Source organism: Drosophila ficusphila, unplaced genomic scaffold, assembly GCF_018152265.1.
Source record: "Drosophila ficusphila isolate 14025-0441.05 unplaced genomic scaffold, ASM1815226v1 contig_791, whole genome shotgun sequence".
Lineage (NCBI taxonomy): Eukaryota > Metazoa > Arthropoda > Insecta > Diptera > Drosophilidae > Drosophila > Drosophila ficusphila.
This window is the reverse complement of record NW_025064737.1, coordinates 7619935-7637801: the sequence shown is the minus strand read 5'-3', so window position 1 is coordinate 7637801 and position 17867 is coordinate 7619935. Positions and strand designations below refer to the sequence as shown.

Below are 17867 nucleotides of genomic sequence, written 5' to 3'. Positions count from 1 at the left end.
TTTCAAAAATACTTGGGATAACGATTACTTTGGTATATTTCCCCGTTTCACTGGTATATTATATCAGTCAATCTGTGGTCACACCTCAGATAAGTTAGCTTTACCGGCTTAAATTTTGTGTTTATTAAATTCGTTCCAAAAATTGCTGATATGGCCACTTACGAAGAAGTCAAAGATGTTACCAACCACCCGGAGAAGTACCTTTTCGACGTCCGCAACGAGTCGGAGCTGAAGGAAACTGGAGTTCTGCCGGCCAGCATTAACATTCCATGTGAGGAGCTATAAAGTCCAGGGATTACCGACTTAATTGACATTTTTTTATTTTATTGCAGTGGCCGATCTGGAGAAGGCTCTCAACCTACCGGATGTGGACTTTGCTCAGACTTATGGACGCGAAAAACCGGCCATTGATGCAGTCCTAATCTTCTCTTGCAAAGCCGGAGGACGTGCAGCTCGAGCTGCTAATTTGGCTTCCACCCTGGGTTTTACAAAGTATATTTCCATATCACATTTTTAAATTCTGTACATTTATTTTTTAATAATTTATTACAGCGCTAAGGCTTATGCCGGATCCTGGACGGAGTGGCAGGCTAAGCAGTCTAAAAATTAGTAAACATGCGGTCTATAAAAATTTGATATAAAATTCCTAAAAAATTCGAATTACTACAATAATAAAAACAAATAAACTAGACCCTTATCTCCTGCAGTTCACCCCAACTGCGTCCAATCTTCAGCTTAACCTTAAGTGGCACACTAAGCTTTACACAATTCTCCATGGTGAGGCTGAGAACCTTTGCGATTTTCCTGGCCTTTTCCACCGGCACCTCAAAAATAAGTTCGTCATGTAAATGCATTACAAGATTGACCGATCCTTCCCCCAATCCCAGCTTTTCTCGATAGCGGTCAATGTTCTTCTCCATTTTCAAAATTGCACTTTTCGCTATATCTGCAGCCGAACCCTGGATTGTGGAGTTAATGGCTTGGCGCTCGGCCTGTCCTGTTGGAGTATACATGTTTGAATTAAAAAAATATTTAAAAGGTTTCTTTTTAAATATTACTTTTCAACTGCTCCTCGGCACTGTTAATGTGGTCCAGATAGCGCCGACGTCCCGTTATCGTCTCCACGTATCCCTTGTTTCGGGCAAACTTGATCACCTTCTGGGTATGCTCTCGTATTCCCTTGTAAGCCTGGTGGAACTGGTCGGATACCATCTGCGCCTCCTGCTCTTTGCACTTTAGAGATTCAGCCAAAGAACGCATGCCCATGCCGTAGACAATCCCGTAGCAGATCTGCTTGGTGCCGTTTCGTAGCTCCTCCGACACGGCAGACTCGTCTATTGCGTTCCAATGCGCCGCAATGGCTGTAAACAGATCCTGCGGCGAGTTCATCACCTCTAGCAGAGCCTTATCCTGCGAAAGGTGGGCAAGGATACGCATCTCTAGCTGACAGAAGTCCGCTGAAAGCAGGCATCGCTGCTCATTCTCAGGCATAAATGCTGAGCGACTGGAAATGTTAACCGCATCTGATCCTAATTTTATCACAAAGTCCTTTGCGACATTTTGTAGATTTGGTTCCGTCATGGAAATACGACCTGTGGCCGTATAAGTAATACTCTGCCCATGAATCCTGTTTCCCTCACAGCATTTCAGCAGGGGCTGAATGCTCTTGGCCAAAAGAGCGCCTAGCTTTCGATGCGCCAGTATCAAAATGGATATGGGAGAGTCTAACTTTTCTAAAACCTGGCGCGAAGTGGTTACCCGTCCATTGGGTTTCCGGTGAAGTCCCAACACCTTGGCAACTGCCTGCGTCGAACCTAGATTGAAACGGGAGCCATGCTGCTCGTAGATCTTCGCTTCCAACTTTTTCATAACAGCTACCATTTGCTGGAAAAGTCTTTGCAGACGTTGCTCCTTGACCGGAAAGCCCACAATCTCCATGTGGCAAAGAGACGTTTGAATGGGCATTTCAACCTCTGAAATTAATACTTATTAGGAATTGTATTTAAAGGGACTTCTGTGAACCCACCATGGAAAAACTTCAGCAGCTGCCCCGTGCCAATCCTCTCAAGATTTTCTATTTGACCCTTTAATATGTGCACTGTTACACAGGCCTCGACGGAGGCCCTTATCTTGGGAAGAATGGCGCTGGAGCTATCAAGCCCGTAGCTGCTGTATCCACGACCGCTGCCACACAAATCAGCGAGGGCTGTACACTCCGGAGCGAACTGCTGGCACTAGAATATCAACAATAATAAACAGCTTCATATGAATGATGATTGTAATAGTTACCATATTCTGAAAACTCAAGATGTTGTCCGGCTGTAGCAGCCAGTTTGCTACCTTGGGATCCTCCAATTTGGCGCTGATTTTTTTAAGCTCCGGTATCGATTTAAGCAGCATTTTTAGCTGCTCCTTTCCATCGTGCATGATCAGTGTAAGCTCCTTTCGAGCCATTAGCTTGCAAAGTTCCTGCGCCTTTAGACTGGTGGGCACTCTGTGTCCCTTGGGCTGTTCCTCCTCTTGCATGTTCATATAGTATACTACATTGTCCGCCAGGCAGAAGGTTAAACAGGATATAAAGCAGCTGTCGTCCACCTGAAAGAGCACCTGCTTGCCCGCGGCCGCCTCCCGCTGCTCCGCCGCCGCAACCTGGTTGATCAGAAGGTTGCCTCCGATCAAGGGCTTTTGTCTGCCGGCCTGAGCCTGCAAGCCCACGCTGAAGCCAATACGCGGGGCTTCCAAAAGCTCCATGAGAGCAGCTTGAAACAACTGACGGTTGCCACAGATGTCGATTACATCTATGCTAGAAAAACTAGAGGCATTGTCATCCGCCTTGGAACAACTTAGGATGTGTGACGCATTTAGATGCAGGGGATTTTTCATTAGTGAGTTCTCGACAGACATGTCAGAAAGTTCCATTGAGGAAGCCCCATCAGAGGAGCACTTTGATTCCGACTGCGTTTCAGTGTCTGTGGGAAGTTTTTCAATTCTGGATGAGTCACTAGATGATCGCGAACTTGGACTCTGCAAGCGCTGCGATCGCAGCTGGTAGGAGCGCATCAGTCTACTTGCATGCGGAGTCAGGGCGCCGACAACCTCCGGTTCCTTGGGCTGTGAGCTGGGGATCTCGTCGGCCTCCGAAGGCGCAGGAGCCTTACTCTCAACGGACGTTAGAGCAGCAGTTAGTCCGGTGTTCAGCATAAAGGAATCGTCTGCCATAAAAAGATCCTGCTCTGCGGTGGAAACCTTCCTTGAAGCCGTGCGATTTGGAGTAATGGGAGGTGTCGAAGTATGATTGCGTGGGCTTCTGCGGGGCAATTGAGGCGATGAGCTTAAGCTAGGACCTCGTGTTGGGGTTGCCGACGATTCCCTGCTGGATGGTGTTTTGAATGGCTTTGTCAGGGTTGAGCTGTTACCTTGAGTCTTAATATCTTTGCTAGGCGTTTGTGTTTTCTGAGTAGTGAGAGTATTAGTTTTTCCAACTGGGGTATGGTTAAGGGGAGACGGAGCAGATCTTGCTGCCTGTATTGTTTGCTCTTTCGCCTGGTTTTCCATTTCTGCTTTTTTCTGTTGAATCTTCATTAAGGCGATCCTTCGACGCTCAGCAATTTCTTTTCTCAGCAACTCTTTGCGGGCATTGTGACTGGTGCTAGGCTCCTCCTCCTTTGCAGTTAGAGAACTAGCTACTGGAGTGCTTTCTTTTTTAGTTCCCGATCCCTGTCCCTTTATCTCATTTGGTACGACTTCTGCTAAGTTACTTACTGATTTTTGGATATTATTTTGAATGCGCCGAGTGGAAGGTGAAGACTGAACGATCTCCTTTTCTTGGACTCTTACTGGATGTACTTGTTTTTCTGCATCCTCAGACCTAGAAATAACCGGATTCACCTTTTCAAAAGATCTCCGACTCGGGTATTGACTTTCCATCTTTTCAGTGGCCACTAGTTTATGATCTTTAACATTGGAGTTGGAAGCATTTGGTGGAGTCTGTAATGCCTTAGGAGCTTCTTCATTAGGCTTTTGTCGAGTATCTTTTTTAGTGTTTAGCTTAAACTCTTCAGAATTATTTTTGTTCAACCCAGAAGAAGTTTTTATTATATTCCTTTGACTTGCCAAGTTTGTCTGTGGTTTATTTTGCCGCTCTACCAGTGGTTCTAGTTTGGGAACCTTTATGGATGAAGCACTTCCTAAAGTGCTTGTTTCATCGTTCGACAGTTTTCTCTTTGCTGGCGGTTGGTTCTGCACTTGATCCTCCTCCAGTGACATATGAAGATTAACCTCTATGCCGCTGTTCTCGGGATATCTACTTGCATCTGACTGTGTCTGATTCCACTTAATGCTGCCCACTCCGATCTCATGCTGGACATATTGACGAGCTTCGCCAATTAGCAATTTTGCAGCTTCGCTCACTGTCATTCCCGCCTTGCCGGTGATATAAAAGTTCCTTACCACATTCCGTTTGGCCGCCTCGTCTGCGTTCTCGTGATCGTGTTGCTTGGCAGAATCAAAGCTTAGGGAGTTGAAGAGTACTTTTTCCAGTTCCAACACATCGGCGCCTGCCAGTTCTACCAAACTGGTAAATCCAGCATCAAATATAGCACGAGCACGCTTCTGCGTCAAGTCGGGCAGTCGCATAAGATCTATAAGGTCCCTGTGAATGCCAAAGAAAAGTCGATCCTTGAACTGGGACACGATCAGGGCAAGCGTTGACCACTGCAGTGAGTTGCAAAAGGCTGTCACGATGCCCGCAAAGGTGGAGGCCATCTGCTGCAAACTCTGTAGCATTCCCCGGTGGCACTTAAACTTGTGCACTACCACATTAATGGGAGTTTCGTTAACAAGTTCCTGCAGCGCCAGAGCAGTGTAAAAACTGGATGACATACAAAAACCATTAGGGTCTATTATATAATTTTTTAGAAAAATAACTTACCGCTTATGAATCTGCATCTGCTTATAGTCCAGCTTGGTTTGTCCTCGCATTGCCTTTACAAGAAAGGATTCCTTGACGCCTACAAGTTCTCCCACTTTTTTCATAGCTGGGTTAAGCTTTTCCCACATGTCCAGGTAAATCAGCCAGTCAAGATCTTGCAGCTGGTAACACACAGAATACGGAGTGACTAGGTACACAGCATGCAGTTCAGATTCTAAAACAAAGCATCGGCGGGACTTCTGCAGCTCCGCAAAGAGGATGAGGCCATCTGTGGGCGGCATGGAGGAAGCTAGACATGCGGCTCCCAATCGCGTGGCCGCATATGCTGTGGTCTCGGTCTCTTCGTCTGTTTGAAGGCGAACGAATTCGTACTCAACGAGAAAGTCCAGAGCATCGCTGATGAAGTGGGAGTCAGAGTCTTCATCTGATGTTTGCTCTTTTGCCTCCAAAGCCTTTTGTGCACTTAGCAGCGTGCAGTTTACAAAGCAATCAATCTCCTCTTTAGTGCTCGCCACACCGGAAGATATAACCTCTAGTAAAGCTCTTTTTAAGTGTGTCTGTTGGAGAAGCTTTGATTATTTTAGACAAGTTAAGAACTAGACAACTTACACTCCCGTCCATTTCCAGGCAAGAAGTAATAGGCTGCAGTTGCGCTGTGACGAGTTCTCGGCCTACTCGTGCATTGCTCTCTGTGCAGATGAGTATAGACTCGCCCAATGTATCCTTCCCCGTTCGTCCTGCTCGTCCAATCATTTGCCTGTAGGTAAGGGAACTCATCTGCTTACCCCCAAACAAAGGCGAACGGATAAGCACCCGACGAGCGGGTAGATTGACTCCCGAGCTCAGTGTGCTGGTGGCCACTAAGACTTTGAGTGCTCCCGCCTTAAAAGACGCCTCCACAATGTCTCGCTCTTCAGTTGTTAATCCAGCATGGTGAAAGGCGCACGCGTAAGTAACAGCCTTGGACATGACTCCATCGAGACCTATTATGAAAATTAACATTTAAATTACTGATTTATACTAAGATTATCTTTTTTCTCGATCAAACCTGTTGGAATATCCCTTAATTGTTGCTTTACATCCTCAATGGCTTCCGGACTAAGATTGGCCCGCAAACGTCGGCCAAGTTCTGAGCCAGACTTGATGAGACCGTGCATGGCAGTGGCCAGCTGAACGGCCAGATTTTCGCACCAGTCCTTCGAGGGACAAAAAACAATGACAGAGCAACCTTCTAATAGTGTTTCAATGCAAAGCAAGGCCACATCATCAGAATCATTGCCCAGAGCTTCTCGCATTTCTTTTAACTGGGAAACATCACGCAGGAATTTCAGTTGCTGGTCGAAGATCTTAGTGCCCACTTTAATCATCTCCTGAAGAGCCACCGGACGGTAATTAGTAATGTACAGCTCGGCGTTCAGCCAATTCTTCAGCAGCTCCACATTTTCAAGGGTGGCCGACATTGTAATAACCTGGATTTGCAGTGCATTACGACGGGACATATAAAGAATCTTGGCCAGCAAAAGTTCCAGAATATAGCCACGCCCTTTGTCCGAGATGAGATGAACTTCATCGACCACTACTGTGCCGATAGAGTCCAGTTTTCCCTGTTCCAGCAGCTTGTTTACAATTGAATTGGCTTTCTCGATTGTGCAGATTGCCACATGAAGATTTTCAAAGCCTCCAGGAGGTGTATATCCCCCGTAAAAGCCCTCCACACGGTAACCAGCCGGCGTAAGCAAATCTTGTAGATAGAACATTTTCTCGCGCACCACCGAGATAAATGGTAATATAAGCAGCACCTTTTTGCCTCGTTCGAGAACGGTTTTTAGGAGTAGGATTTCACTGACCAGCGTTTTTCCGGCCGACGTGGGTGCGGAGTACACCAAATTGCAGTGCTCGAAGAGAACTCTTGGCTTGCTAAGGCATTCAACCTGCCAGTCAAACATCCTGATAACGCCCTTCTTTTTGTATTCCGCCTGAATGCTGTGGGGTAAGTTCCACGAGGCTATTGATTTGAGGGACTCCAGGTCGGGTGGTGGATCTGTTCTCGCTGGCATTGGTTCCCGAATGCTCGAGGAGTTGGGTGACACTCGCAGTTGGTTGGGGGACATGCTACTTAGATTTTGGGTGATCCGCGACGTCTCGTGAAAGCCACTTTGCTTGGCAAGAACGCAGCGACTGCGCAGTATGTCCTCTTTCAGCTGCTGAGAAGCCTCTGGATTCTTTGGCGGGCAAAGGAAGCTGCTCTCATCTAGATTTGGAAGCTCCTGAACTCCATCACTGTCCTTGCACTCCGAATCGAAAACATCCTCTGTGCAGATTTGAGCATCAAAGACGGATGAGGAGCTCACATCTCCGGAGTCCCGATGGGAGACTCCTTCCAGAAGATCCTCAGTTTTGGCTTCCGACTTGGGGTTCTTTTTAGCTTGGTTTATTTCGTAGGAAAACTCGTCTTTGAAAAAGTCTGAATAGTTATCCTGGCTGACGGCTTTTGAATCCTTTTTTGCAATTGCTTGTTGTATATTTCCACTTCCGGCGCGGGTATTTTCTTTACCGCCCGCTTGTAAGCCCTTTTCCAATTCCATAAAAGTGCTATTACCAAAATTAAATGACTGCGAAAACGCCATATTACTTCCTTAAAATAAATAATTAAATACAAATTTCAAAAAAAAACTAAATAAAATAAATGAACTAAAAGAAAAACAAAACGTCGCGGGTCAGTGTGCCCGTCCAACATCCTAATTTATTATTGGGACAACATTGTCCAATTTTAGAACTTTTTATTTGTTTGGGACAACTGTTGAAGAAGTGTCTGTTTTTGTATCTTTTTTTGGCGGCTATTATCTGGTCCCACTACGCCGAAAAATCAGCTGCGGACTTTGTGAAAATTTGTTTACTCCTCGGAAAATTAACATATTTCGCCTGATTGCCACCATGAACGAATTCAAAGTGCCCGCTCCACTGCCTAAACCCAAGGTGATCATCACAGAAAGGCCGCGCTCCGAAGTTCCGGCCGAACCGCCGCCTCCACCACCACCGAAAACTCCTAAGGTACCCAAATCCTCGCCAGCGGCTGTCTGTCCATACAAGGTGCCCAAATGGTCAGCTCCACCATCCGCTGGTCAAAACTACAGCTTCGAGGTGCTAAAATCTGGCCAGATCATTGACACGGTGCGCCAGTTGCAGCAACAGGCAGTGTGGACCTTCGGACGTCTGCCGGAGAACGATGTGCCCGCCGCTCATCCCACCATCTCTCGCTTCCACGTGGTGCTGCAGTACAAGCCAAAGTCACCGCCACAGCCAGACTTCGATGACACGGTAGAGAAAAAGGATGCCGAAGACCAGGAGGATCTGCCGAAGAATGAACAGCCGGAGGGTTGGTACATCTACGACATGGGGAGCACACATGGCACCTTCTTAAACAAACAGCGCGTGCCGCCAAAGGTCTACATTCGGATGCGAGTGGGCCATATGCTGAAACTGGGCGGCAGCACCCGCGTTTACATTCTGCAGGGACCCGGCGAGGATGAGGAACCCGAATCGGAGCTGTCAGTCACCGAGCTGCGCAAGAAACGAGATAAGGAGCTGGCCGACGCTGCCCTGGAGAGGGAGCTTAAGCTTATAGAGGCCGAGGAGCGGGAACGCAACGAGGGCGTCAGTTGGGGCATGGGCGACGACGCCGACGAGGAGACCGATCTCAGCCACAATCCCTATGCAAGCACCAACAACGAGGAGCTTTTCTTCGATGATCCAAAAAAAACGTTGCGCGGTTTCTTCGAGCGCGAAGGTCTTAATCTGGAGTACAGGTGCGATGAGCTTTCCAGCGGTTCCTTCGTTTGCCGGGTGGAGCTGCCGCTCGACGACTCCAACGGCAGGCCAATTGTAGTGGAGGTCAACCACAAAGGAAAGAAGAAGGACTGCGTGGTGCAGTGCGCACTGGAGGCTTGTCGGACGTTAGACAGGCATGGTGTGCTGCGACAGGCGAATCAGGAGGCGCAAAAGAGGAAGATTGTTAAGTCAGGAGACTCTGACGATGAGGATGAATTTTGGGATCGCACTGGGGACATCAAGCGCAAGAAACAGCGCAAGGAGAATGCCGGTGCCAATGTCACCCTCACTTACGAAGATTTGGTAGGTCATTTACGTCCCCCTTATGAATATTTACTAACTATTTGCTCAACAGCTAAAGCAAGAAGTTGAACTCATCCAAGAAATGGAAAAGGTGGAGCAGGAAATCGCAGCCTACCAGAAAAAAGAGAAAAAGTTTAAGGCACTGGCCATTAAACAGCAAGCCGCAGGCGATGATCTGGATAATTTCATGGACATGCTTAACGAAGATGTTAAGCAACTAGACAAGACCGAGATCAAAAAGCTAAGGGTATGTTTTTATCCCAAAAAATGTTTTAAAATCTATTTCATAAACACATTTGCATCTTTTAAATAGTTGGAGCAACAGCGTCTCAAGGGCGAGCAGCAAAGGATCGAACGCCTCTTGATAATTGCCAAGCCAACGGCTCTACCCTTTTCCACAATCAGTGCCACTGCTGCGAAACAGGCGACTGGCCAGGAAAGCGGTGCAGCAAGACGGCAACTTCCCATGATTGGCAAGAGAAACCAGTTCAGCAAATTCAAGGTGGTTAAAGCCCTGCCGAGCACACAGACTAAGCCCCAATCAAATGCATTTGCCTCGGACGAAGAAGAAGTGGAAGAAGAAGAACCCAGGGAAACATTAGAGGAAAATAAGGAGGAAAGGGGGAAAAAGGAAGCTGTGGAAAAGCAATTGAGTCCGGACAACGAGAACTTCCAAGAAATCAAACCGCCTGCCCAAACGGAAGTAAGCGAACCAACAAACGCTGAAACGGAAGTCTTAAAACCCGACGACGTGATGTCAACAAAAGTTTCAACGGAAACTCCAACAGCTCCCAGCGACACTGTTGCTTCAACTTTGCCTGCAGAGCCCATGGAAGAGACCGGCGCTCCAGCGGACGAGACTCCGGAACCGGAGGCAGAGGAAGCGAAAAAAAGCCACGTCCACGCCAGCGACAGCGCAACAAACAGCGCCAGGATGTGGACATGGACCTGGACGAGCTGGCCGAGCACGAGGACAGCGAGAAGTACGCCAAGTGGGTGCCACCATCCAACCAGAGCGGCGATGGCATCACCCATTTGAACGAGAAGTTTGGCTACTAGCCCAGCGGTAGCGTTAAACACTTGATTAATTCAAGTTAGAAATACTTTTAAACTAGTCTAGACGTGTAATTGATGTATTCTCTAAGACCCTCTCAATGTAACTTTGTAAATGTTAAACCCTTTCGTATTTGCATTTATTTTTTAATGGGTCTTGAGGGGCATTAACTTCAGGTAGAGTGTGAGAGCTTTTCACCACGATTCCAGTGCTGGCAACTCCCCTTCGCTGGCAATCACCCCTAATTTGAGTCGAGTGGCGGCTTCCACGAAACGATTCATCCGCCGATTCGGTTAAAAATTCCTGCGCACATACACAAAATGAACGCCCACTCGGCTCTACCATTTTGCGTCGAAGAGGCCATCGGGTCGCCGATGGGACTCCAGTACTTGAACTTCCAATTCAGTTATAATTTCGTCGCTCTAACCGCCAACACGGTCCGACGGCTGAACGTGGAGACGTGTTCTAAGTTTACCCATAGCCCGTAGTCGACTGCTCATTTGTTCATGGAGACCGATTGGATTTTGTTTAATTGCTAAATTAATTTCCAAATATCGATTTGGTTGGATCCACCTTGAAGTTCAAATCGAATTAACAGTCTAAATCGGTTTTGTTAAAAAAAAAGAAGAAAACTGAATGCTCCCAACCACTTGATTGGATTATTTATGTAATCTGGAACATTTTCGACCACTTCTCGGACGCGGAGCCATTGGCATTGGTTTAATGCGGCCGACACGCGTTTCCCCAACAGCCGGAGCACATGTGCGGGTTACATTTTAGGACGCGTAACAGTCCTTCTCAGAAGACGTCCCTCCGCTGGGGCGACTGCTGCCTGGTCTAGTCGATTGTTCCGACCGTGATTCGAGTTCCTAGCCGGAGTCCTTCGCCATCGTTTCCATTCCTTTACGAGGGATCTGTGTGATCAAACTACCGAGTGGAATCCCCAAAAGCACTTTGGTGCAGGAAATGTTGCATAAGCCAAGGCGCATTTGATTGGCGCGCGTTTATTTGATTGCCGTCGCTACGCTCCGGATTCGAAATTTGGCGTCTGCTTGAACTTGGCGCACAAATCCCAAAGCAAAGGTGAGTCGCTACCCGTTCGATTGCCCGTAAATGCGATGGGACATGCGCAGGCTGCACGCGGGGATTACCATTGCCCCTTTCCGCCCCTTCCGTTTGTCCCTGCGATGCGCTCCGTGCTTTGCTCAATTTTTGTGAATGAAGCCCCCCTTCTTGGGGTGCATGGTATTGGTGCCGAGGTGTTCTTGGAGGTGGCCGCTTGTTTTCCGCGGCTATGACGTACTTGTCTCCCCACACGAGGGGCTCTGAATTGTTTATGTATTTTACATAAGTCGGAGTGCGGACTGGCCCGCTCCGAAATGAGCCTGTTATATAAGCCCGAAATGTGCGTGCGCCTGCAATCAGAATTAATTTCCGGACATGTTTATGTTCTTAAGTTTTGCCAAAATTATATCGGAACTAAAAGCACCATAAATTATTAAAATTATATGGTTACATACTACTACCAAATTTATCTTACTTATATTATCTTATAAATATATTATTGAAATATATTTTGTTTTGGAATTACTACCAATTTAAATTAAATTATTATTCCACAATATTTCGTTCAATAAATATAAATAACAATAATAATTTTTCAAACTTTGTTTTTTAACAATAACAAACTAATAAAAATAACATGTTTATATGGCTTAAACTTACAAGTTCATATTGCAATTAAAATTAATATGCATTTCTTTGAATGCGTTGCCATTGAAAGTAATGATAATCAAAGTAATAACATTGTACTAATATAATATTTATCATTGAAAAATTTGTTTCCATTAACGTATTAAAAGATTTCAGTAATTATAGAAATTCTCTAACCTTAATGGCGATTATTATTAGGAGAGTAGCTAAAAGTATAGTCGCTGTAGAGGTCAAACTCAATGCAATCGCTAGTTAATTACGCGCCATTAGCAAGGACGCATTTTGTCAGAAGAGGGCGGGGTTATGGCGGGTGGAGTGGGGGCCAACTCCAATTATATCCTTGCGGACAAAGGTCAGGCGCACCAACGTCCACGGTCGATGCATTGGCTTAATGTTTAATGCCTCGTGCCGTTGCTAGTTAATTGAAAAATGAGCTTTTGCAGGCGTGCAGCGATATTAACCATTATGCTCAAGGTTGTAACTCATTCTGCCCTCCATCCTCTTTTCTTGTATTCCATTACAGCTAAAGGTCAGCCCCATTTCGAGAGTGTTTTTTTACACAGAAGTGCGCTAAGAGCCGTGATATTTGAAGCCAAGGACACTTCATAACCGCAAGGATGATCAATATCGCTGGCGTCGTGAGCATCGTGCTCTTCTACCTCCTCATCCTGGTGGTGGGCATCTGGGCCGGCCGCAAGAAGCAGTCCGGCAATGACTCCGAGGAGGAGGTCATGCTGGCTGGCCGCTCCATCGGCCTCTTCGTGGGCATCTTCACCATGACGGCCACCTGGGTGGGTGGAGGCTACATCAACGGCACCGCGGAGGCCATCTACACATCGGGTCTGGTGTGGTGCCAGGCTCCATTCGGCTACGCACTGAGTTTGGTGTTTGGTAAGTAATCAGGATAGAATGTAAATAAATATTGCGTATCTCAAAGCTCTTTAAATATTTCACAAAACGAATTTTCGTTACTATCTGGATAAAACTAAACATCTTAAATTTTTAAATCTCCTTTTAATTTAAAACGATTTTTGAATATCCTTGTTCGATTTCACATTTCCAACACATTTTTTAATATTATGCTCTTTAATATTTAACGTTTTAATCAGTACCAAAGAGATCCAAAATAACTTGAATTGTTTTATACTTAATCTTGTTTTCTATCTTGTAACTTCAGGTGGCATCTTCTTCGCCAATCCCATGCGCAAGCAGGGATACATCACCATGTTGGACCCTCTGCAGGATTCTTTCGGTGAGCGAATGGGCGGCCTGCTCTTCCTGCCAGCTCTTTGCGGCGAGGTCTTCTGGGCCGCTGGCATCCTGGCCGCCCTTGGAGCCACATTGTCGGTGATCATCGACATGGACCACCGCACCTCGGTGATCTTGTCCTCGTGCATCGCCATTTTCTACACTCTTTTTGGCGGTCTGTACTCCGTGGCTTATACGGACGTGATCCAGTTGTTCTGCATCTTCATCGGGCTGTGGATGTGCATTCCCTTCGCCTGGAGCAACGAGCACGTGGGCAGCCTGAGTGACCTTGAGGTGGACTGGATTGGGCACGTGGAACCTAAAAAGCACTGGCTTTATATAGACTACGGGTTGCTGCTAGTCTTTGGAGGAATCCCCTGGCAGGTCTACTTCCAGCGGGTTCTCTCCAGTAAAACTGCTGGACGGGCTCAACTTTTGTCCTACGTGGCTGCTGCCGGATGCATCTTGATGGCCATTCCCCCCGTGCTCATCGGAGCCATTGCCAAGGCCACACGTGAGTCCTAGACACTGAAAAGTAAAACAAATGCCCATTGATTAAACATTTCGCCAATTATATATGGCATTTGAGCAGAGACTGCAATTACATGTTATAATTATTTTCAATTATTTACTTTTTGTATATTTTGAATGCAAATAATAGTTATCCATTATATATATTTTGAATGCAAATAATAGTTATCCATTGAGTTGTAAGTAGCGTTTAAAAATTTTAATTACAATTTCGAAAATCAAAAATAATCACAACATTGTGATATATATTATTTAAGTAATGTATGTATATTATAACAGCGGCCCCTGATTTAGAATAGCTTTAATAATACTTAATATTTATATCGTTTGGCTTTAATATACCTTCAGATAAGGTTACCTTTGATTAATGAGCATTCTTTTTTTGACAGCCTGGAATGAGACGGACTACAAGGGGCCCTATCCCCTCACCGTGGACGAGACGAGCATGATTCTGCCGATGGTGCTGCAGTATCTCACACCCGACTTCGTGTCCTTTTTTGGCCTTGGCGCTGTTTCCGCCGCCGTGATGTCCTCCGCCGATTCCTCGGTCCTCTCCGCCGCCTCCATGTTCGCCCGGAACGTGTACAAATTGATTTTCCGTCAGAAGGCGTCCGAAATGGAAATCATCTGGGTGATGCGCGTCGCTATCATTGTGGTGGGGATCCTGGCCACAATTATGGCCCTCACCATTCCCTCCATCTACGGATTGTGGTGCGTGTCGCGATGCATTATTTACCTGACTGGCAGCTCATTTGCTTAAGTGACTGGGTTTGTTATCTATTCTCTTCTGGGCAGGTCCATGTGCTCGGATCTGGTGTACGTCATCTTGTTCCCGCAACTGCTGATGGTGGTGCACTTCAAGAAGCACTGCAACACGTACGGCAGCTTGTCGGCGTACATCGTGGCCTTGGCCATCCGGCTGTCTGGCGGTGAAGCCATCCTGGGACTGGCTCCGTTGATCAAGTATCCTGGGTATGACGAGGAAACCAAAGAGCAGATGTTCCCCTTCCGCACAATGGCCATGTTGATCAGTCTGATCACTTTGGTGTCGGTCTCCTGGTGGACTAAGTGAGTGAAAACTTATTCAAAATTAGGAGTAACAGAACTAACTTAGCATACACGAGTTTTATATTTAAATATAATCATTTCAATTTTGCGTTTTACAACCTTCTTATTTTAATGAGAAAAGACCAGATTCCTAGACTTCATATAATTCATATACGGTATCCTAATTCAAACCTTTTTGTTCAATATTCAAACATATGAAGTCATAATTTTAAGTTTTATTGAAAATGAATAGCTATAAGAAATCATTTTTTTTCTAATGTATTTTGTTGGATGTTTTCTAAAGTTACTATTTTTTATGAAATTTTATTATATATGTTGAATGGTTACCTTCCAATTAACCCTTTCTTTTCCCAATTACAGAATGATGTTCGAATCTGGAAAGCTACCGCCCAGCTACGACTACTTCCGCTGCGTGGTTAACATTCCGGAGGATGTGCAGCGGGTGGGCGATCCCTCGGAGTCGGGAGAGCAGCTATCCGTGATGGCAGGACCTCTGGCCCGTTCCTACGGAGCCGCCACAATGGCGGGCAAGGATGAGCGCAACGGACGCATTAATCCCGCCCTGGAATCGGACGACGACCTGCCCGTGGCAGAGGCAAGGCGAATCAACCAGGAGACGGCGCAGGCGCAGGTCAAGAAGATGCTGGACACGGCCACCGGGGTGAAGCCAGCCGGAGGAGGAGGTGGCCAGATGAGCCAGAGCGGGATGGCCATGCCCACGCCGGAGCAGGACAACACGGCCTTCTGAGCGGAGTAGGAGAACCCAGGGGATCTTAGCAGATGAGCCCGAAAGTAGGCTGCAGTGGAGTCCAGTGAATTATCCGATTTTAAGTTGCGCTTGTTAGGGGGATTCAAATGTGGGGGAGAGTTGGGTTCTTGGAGGAGGTGGAACGGAGTACAGAAAGTATTAGGAAACGTACGTTAAACACACAAGTGCTCAGGTAAAAAGTGCAGAAAGCTGATCGTAAGGTTTACATTTTTATTTAGCCAACTTACTGTGTATAGTTTCTACAAGCTTAAAGCGTTCTATCGGTATTCATTTTGGTGTTAGAGAATCTATGTGTAAATGTTCAAACGGTATCAGAAGTGCAGAAACCTAATTATCGAATACATATCAACTGCATTTTTCCTGGCCCGAGAATTGCATAAATCACGTAGAATATAGAAAGATTTAGACCGACGAAGAGGCTAAAATATACATATGTACGTATATAACCACTGAGATGAGCATTTGAGTGCCACAGAGATGTTTGCACCACGTAAGCAATACGAATCGGCATTCCTGGCATTAGCATATCGATCATATACTATATAGATGCATATAATGTGAATCATGTGTCCTTCCAGAACGAACAAAGCTAAGCAAAACAAAACAAAACAACTAAAACATATATCCACAAACTAACGCAAACGAAACATATCAAAACAAGGCGAAAGTATATCAATATACATATCACTCGTGTAACTGTTGTTTTTAAGCTATATAGGAGAATCGAGATACTATATACATACATCTACTAAGCCCAATATGTAAAATGTGCAAAGAGGTAATTGTGTAAGTTAGCGAAAACGAAAACAAAAACGAGGCATATCGAGTTATATAGGAATGAATTTTAGCTGCTCTCAAAGAGCAAACAAAGTATAATGGCAGATTCTGGTACACAGGAAGATACAGATACAAAGGGAGAAACAATTATATATAACATGTTGCGTCGTAGTACCTAAATATATACCTATACAAAATCATATACACAAGCAAATATATATACATATCTAGAAGCCAGCCACTGAATTTAGAGAGTTATACCCAAGAAAACACCCACGACATTGACCCAAAAACCTGCATTGAAAGCATTGGCTTGGGAGATTCTATTCGATATAAACACACGCTGCCTGAACCCCAAACCTCAACTGGAATCTGAACGAAAAGCCCTGAATAGTTAAACCCAAAATTAACCCAATTGAATATTTTATCAAGAGACGTTCCTTTTTGTAATTCTCTCGGCTCGTTTGTTACTCTTTCGTCCCGTTGGAAAGAACTTAACTAAATCTAACTAAAGTCAACTCAAACTAATATGCGTAACTAACTCGATAAGGTTTTTAACCCAATTTAATACCATGACTACATACAACTCACTTAAGTGTAATAAATGTTGACTGCTTTTTGATTGAGCCTCGTATGTTTGTTGTATTGGGGTAAAGTTTTTTAACGTTTACATAAGTGAAGCTAAGAAGTGTTTGAGTCCATCTAGGATAACTTACCATATGATACACGCATATCTGTTCGTTGTTATTGTTATTATCTCTTGCATCAGATCTGAGTGTGTAAATTTTGGATAGTGTTCGCATCCGTTTAACTAAAGAGTTTGACTTTGAATTTCCAGAGATCCTACATAAGTAATTAAGTGTGTTTGAATTTCATTCGGGAGTTTCTTTGTGCAGTTAACCAGATTTGTAAATAAGCAAGTTACTCGAATCGTTTGTAAAGTTACTATCAACTAAACCAAAACCACCAAATAATTTATGCATTCAACTGCGATGACTTCGCTTGGTTAAAATAGTCGAAACAATTATGTTTTGCAATTAGTTAAATATATATTCCGTTGTTGTTAACCAAACTTGGTCTATCCATTCCGAGTTCCCTTAGTGGCATTATGTTAACCAAAAAGAAAAAAGATAAGAAGAGTAGGAAGATGGGTTACGATATACATGATGTATTAAGATCAAATTAAACCGAATACATATCAATGTTTTAAGCATAGCGAAATGGAATAAAACCCAAGCAAAAAGAAACGAAAAAAGTATTTAATAAATAAAAGGTATATATATCTACATTAAAATGGTTTCCTCTGTTGCTGCAAACCCAAAAGCTGTCTACTCATTTATTCTATTTCTCAGTACATACTATATATTTAGCTAACTAACCTGGCTGAAAGGCTGGCTTGTGAAATAAATGCAAACATTACCGCCCAACAAAAACCAAAAACCGCCAAGTGACAAGAGTCGCAGACAAAAGAATTGTATTATCGCAGGTGGAAATTTCTCAGGCCAACTTAAAGAGCAAAGAGCTCTTTTCGGTGTCGCATCTCATCGGTTTGGAAAGACAATGCATTTGTGGGATCACATGTGGCAACTATGCGACAGTTACTTATTTTATTTAGTCGAAAGTCAGGCGGTTAAATTGCCAAAGTC

The 17867-nt window shown here is 45.0% G+C and overlaps 4 protein-coding genes across 4 annotated transcripts; 3 read left to right on the top strand and 1 right to left on the bottom strand.

Moving 5' to 3' along the window:
* Nucleotides 1–83: 83 nt before the first annotated feature.
* On the top strand, nucleotides 84–697 carry LOC108088054 (rhodanese domain-containing protein CG4456). The gene is made up of 3 exons (XM_017185690.1): nucleotides 84–271; nucleotides 333–492; nucleotides 553–697. Exons 1-3 carry the CDS (start codon nucleotides 151–153, stop codon nucleotides 608–610), a joined length of 339 nt encoding a protein of 112 aa, XP_017041179.1. The 5' UTR covers nucleotides 84–150; the 3' UTR covers nucleotides 611–697.
* LOC108088053 (DNA polymerase theta) lies at nucleotides 511–7640 on the bottom strand. The gene is made up of 7 exons (XM_017185689.2): nucleotides 5979–7640; nucleotides 5540–5913; nucleotides 4931–5487; nucleotides 2290–4870; nucleotides 2027–2234; nucleotides 1059–1973; nucleotides 511–997 (listed from the first exon to the last, which is right to left on the bottom strand). The coding sequence occupies exons 1-7, from the start codon at nucleotides 7555–7557 to the stop codon at nucleotides 687–689; spliced, it is 6525 nt and encodes a 2174-aa protein (XP_017041178.1). The 5' UTR covers nucleotides 7558–7640; the 3' UTR covers nucleotides 511–686.
* A 140-nt stretch (nucleotides 7641–7780) lies between these two features.
* On the top strand, nucleotides 7781–10237 carry LOC108088070 (kanadaptin). Its single transcript, XM_017185719.2, is given in 4 exon segments — nucleotides 7781–9061; nucleotides 9114–9308; nucleotides 9375–9941; nucleotides 9944–10237. Coding segments are annotated over 4 exon segments (2136 nt in total). The 5' UTR covers nucleotides 7781–7864; the 3' UTR covers nucleotides 10121–10237.
* Nucleotides 10238–10542: 305 nt separating this feature from the next.
* Nucleotides 10543–17507, top strand: LOC108088061 (high-affinity choline transporter 1). Its single transcript, XM_017185701.2, has 6 exons — nucleotides 10543–11198; nucleotides 12352–12719; nucleotides 13006–13590; nucleotides 13997–14318; nucleotides 14403–14675; nucleotides 15036–17507. The coding sequence occupies exons 2-6, from the start codon at nucleotides 12446–12448 to the stop codon at nucleotides 15421–15423; spliced, it is 1842 nt and encodes a 613-aa protein (XP_017041190.1). The 5' UTR covers nucleotides 10543–11198; nucleotides 12352–12445; the 3' UTR covers nucleotides 15424–17507.
* Nucleotides 17508–17867: the final 360 nt, after the last annotated feature.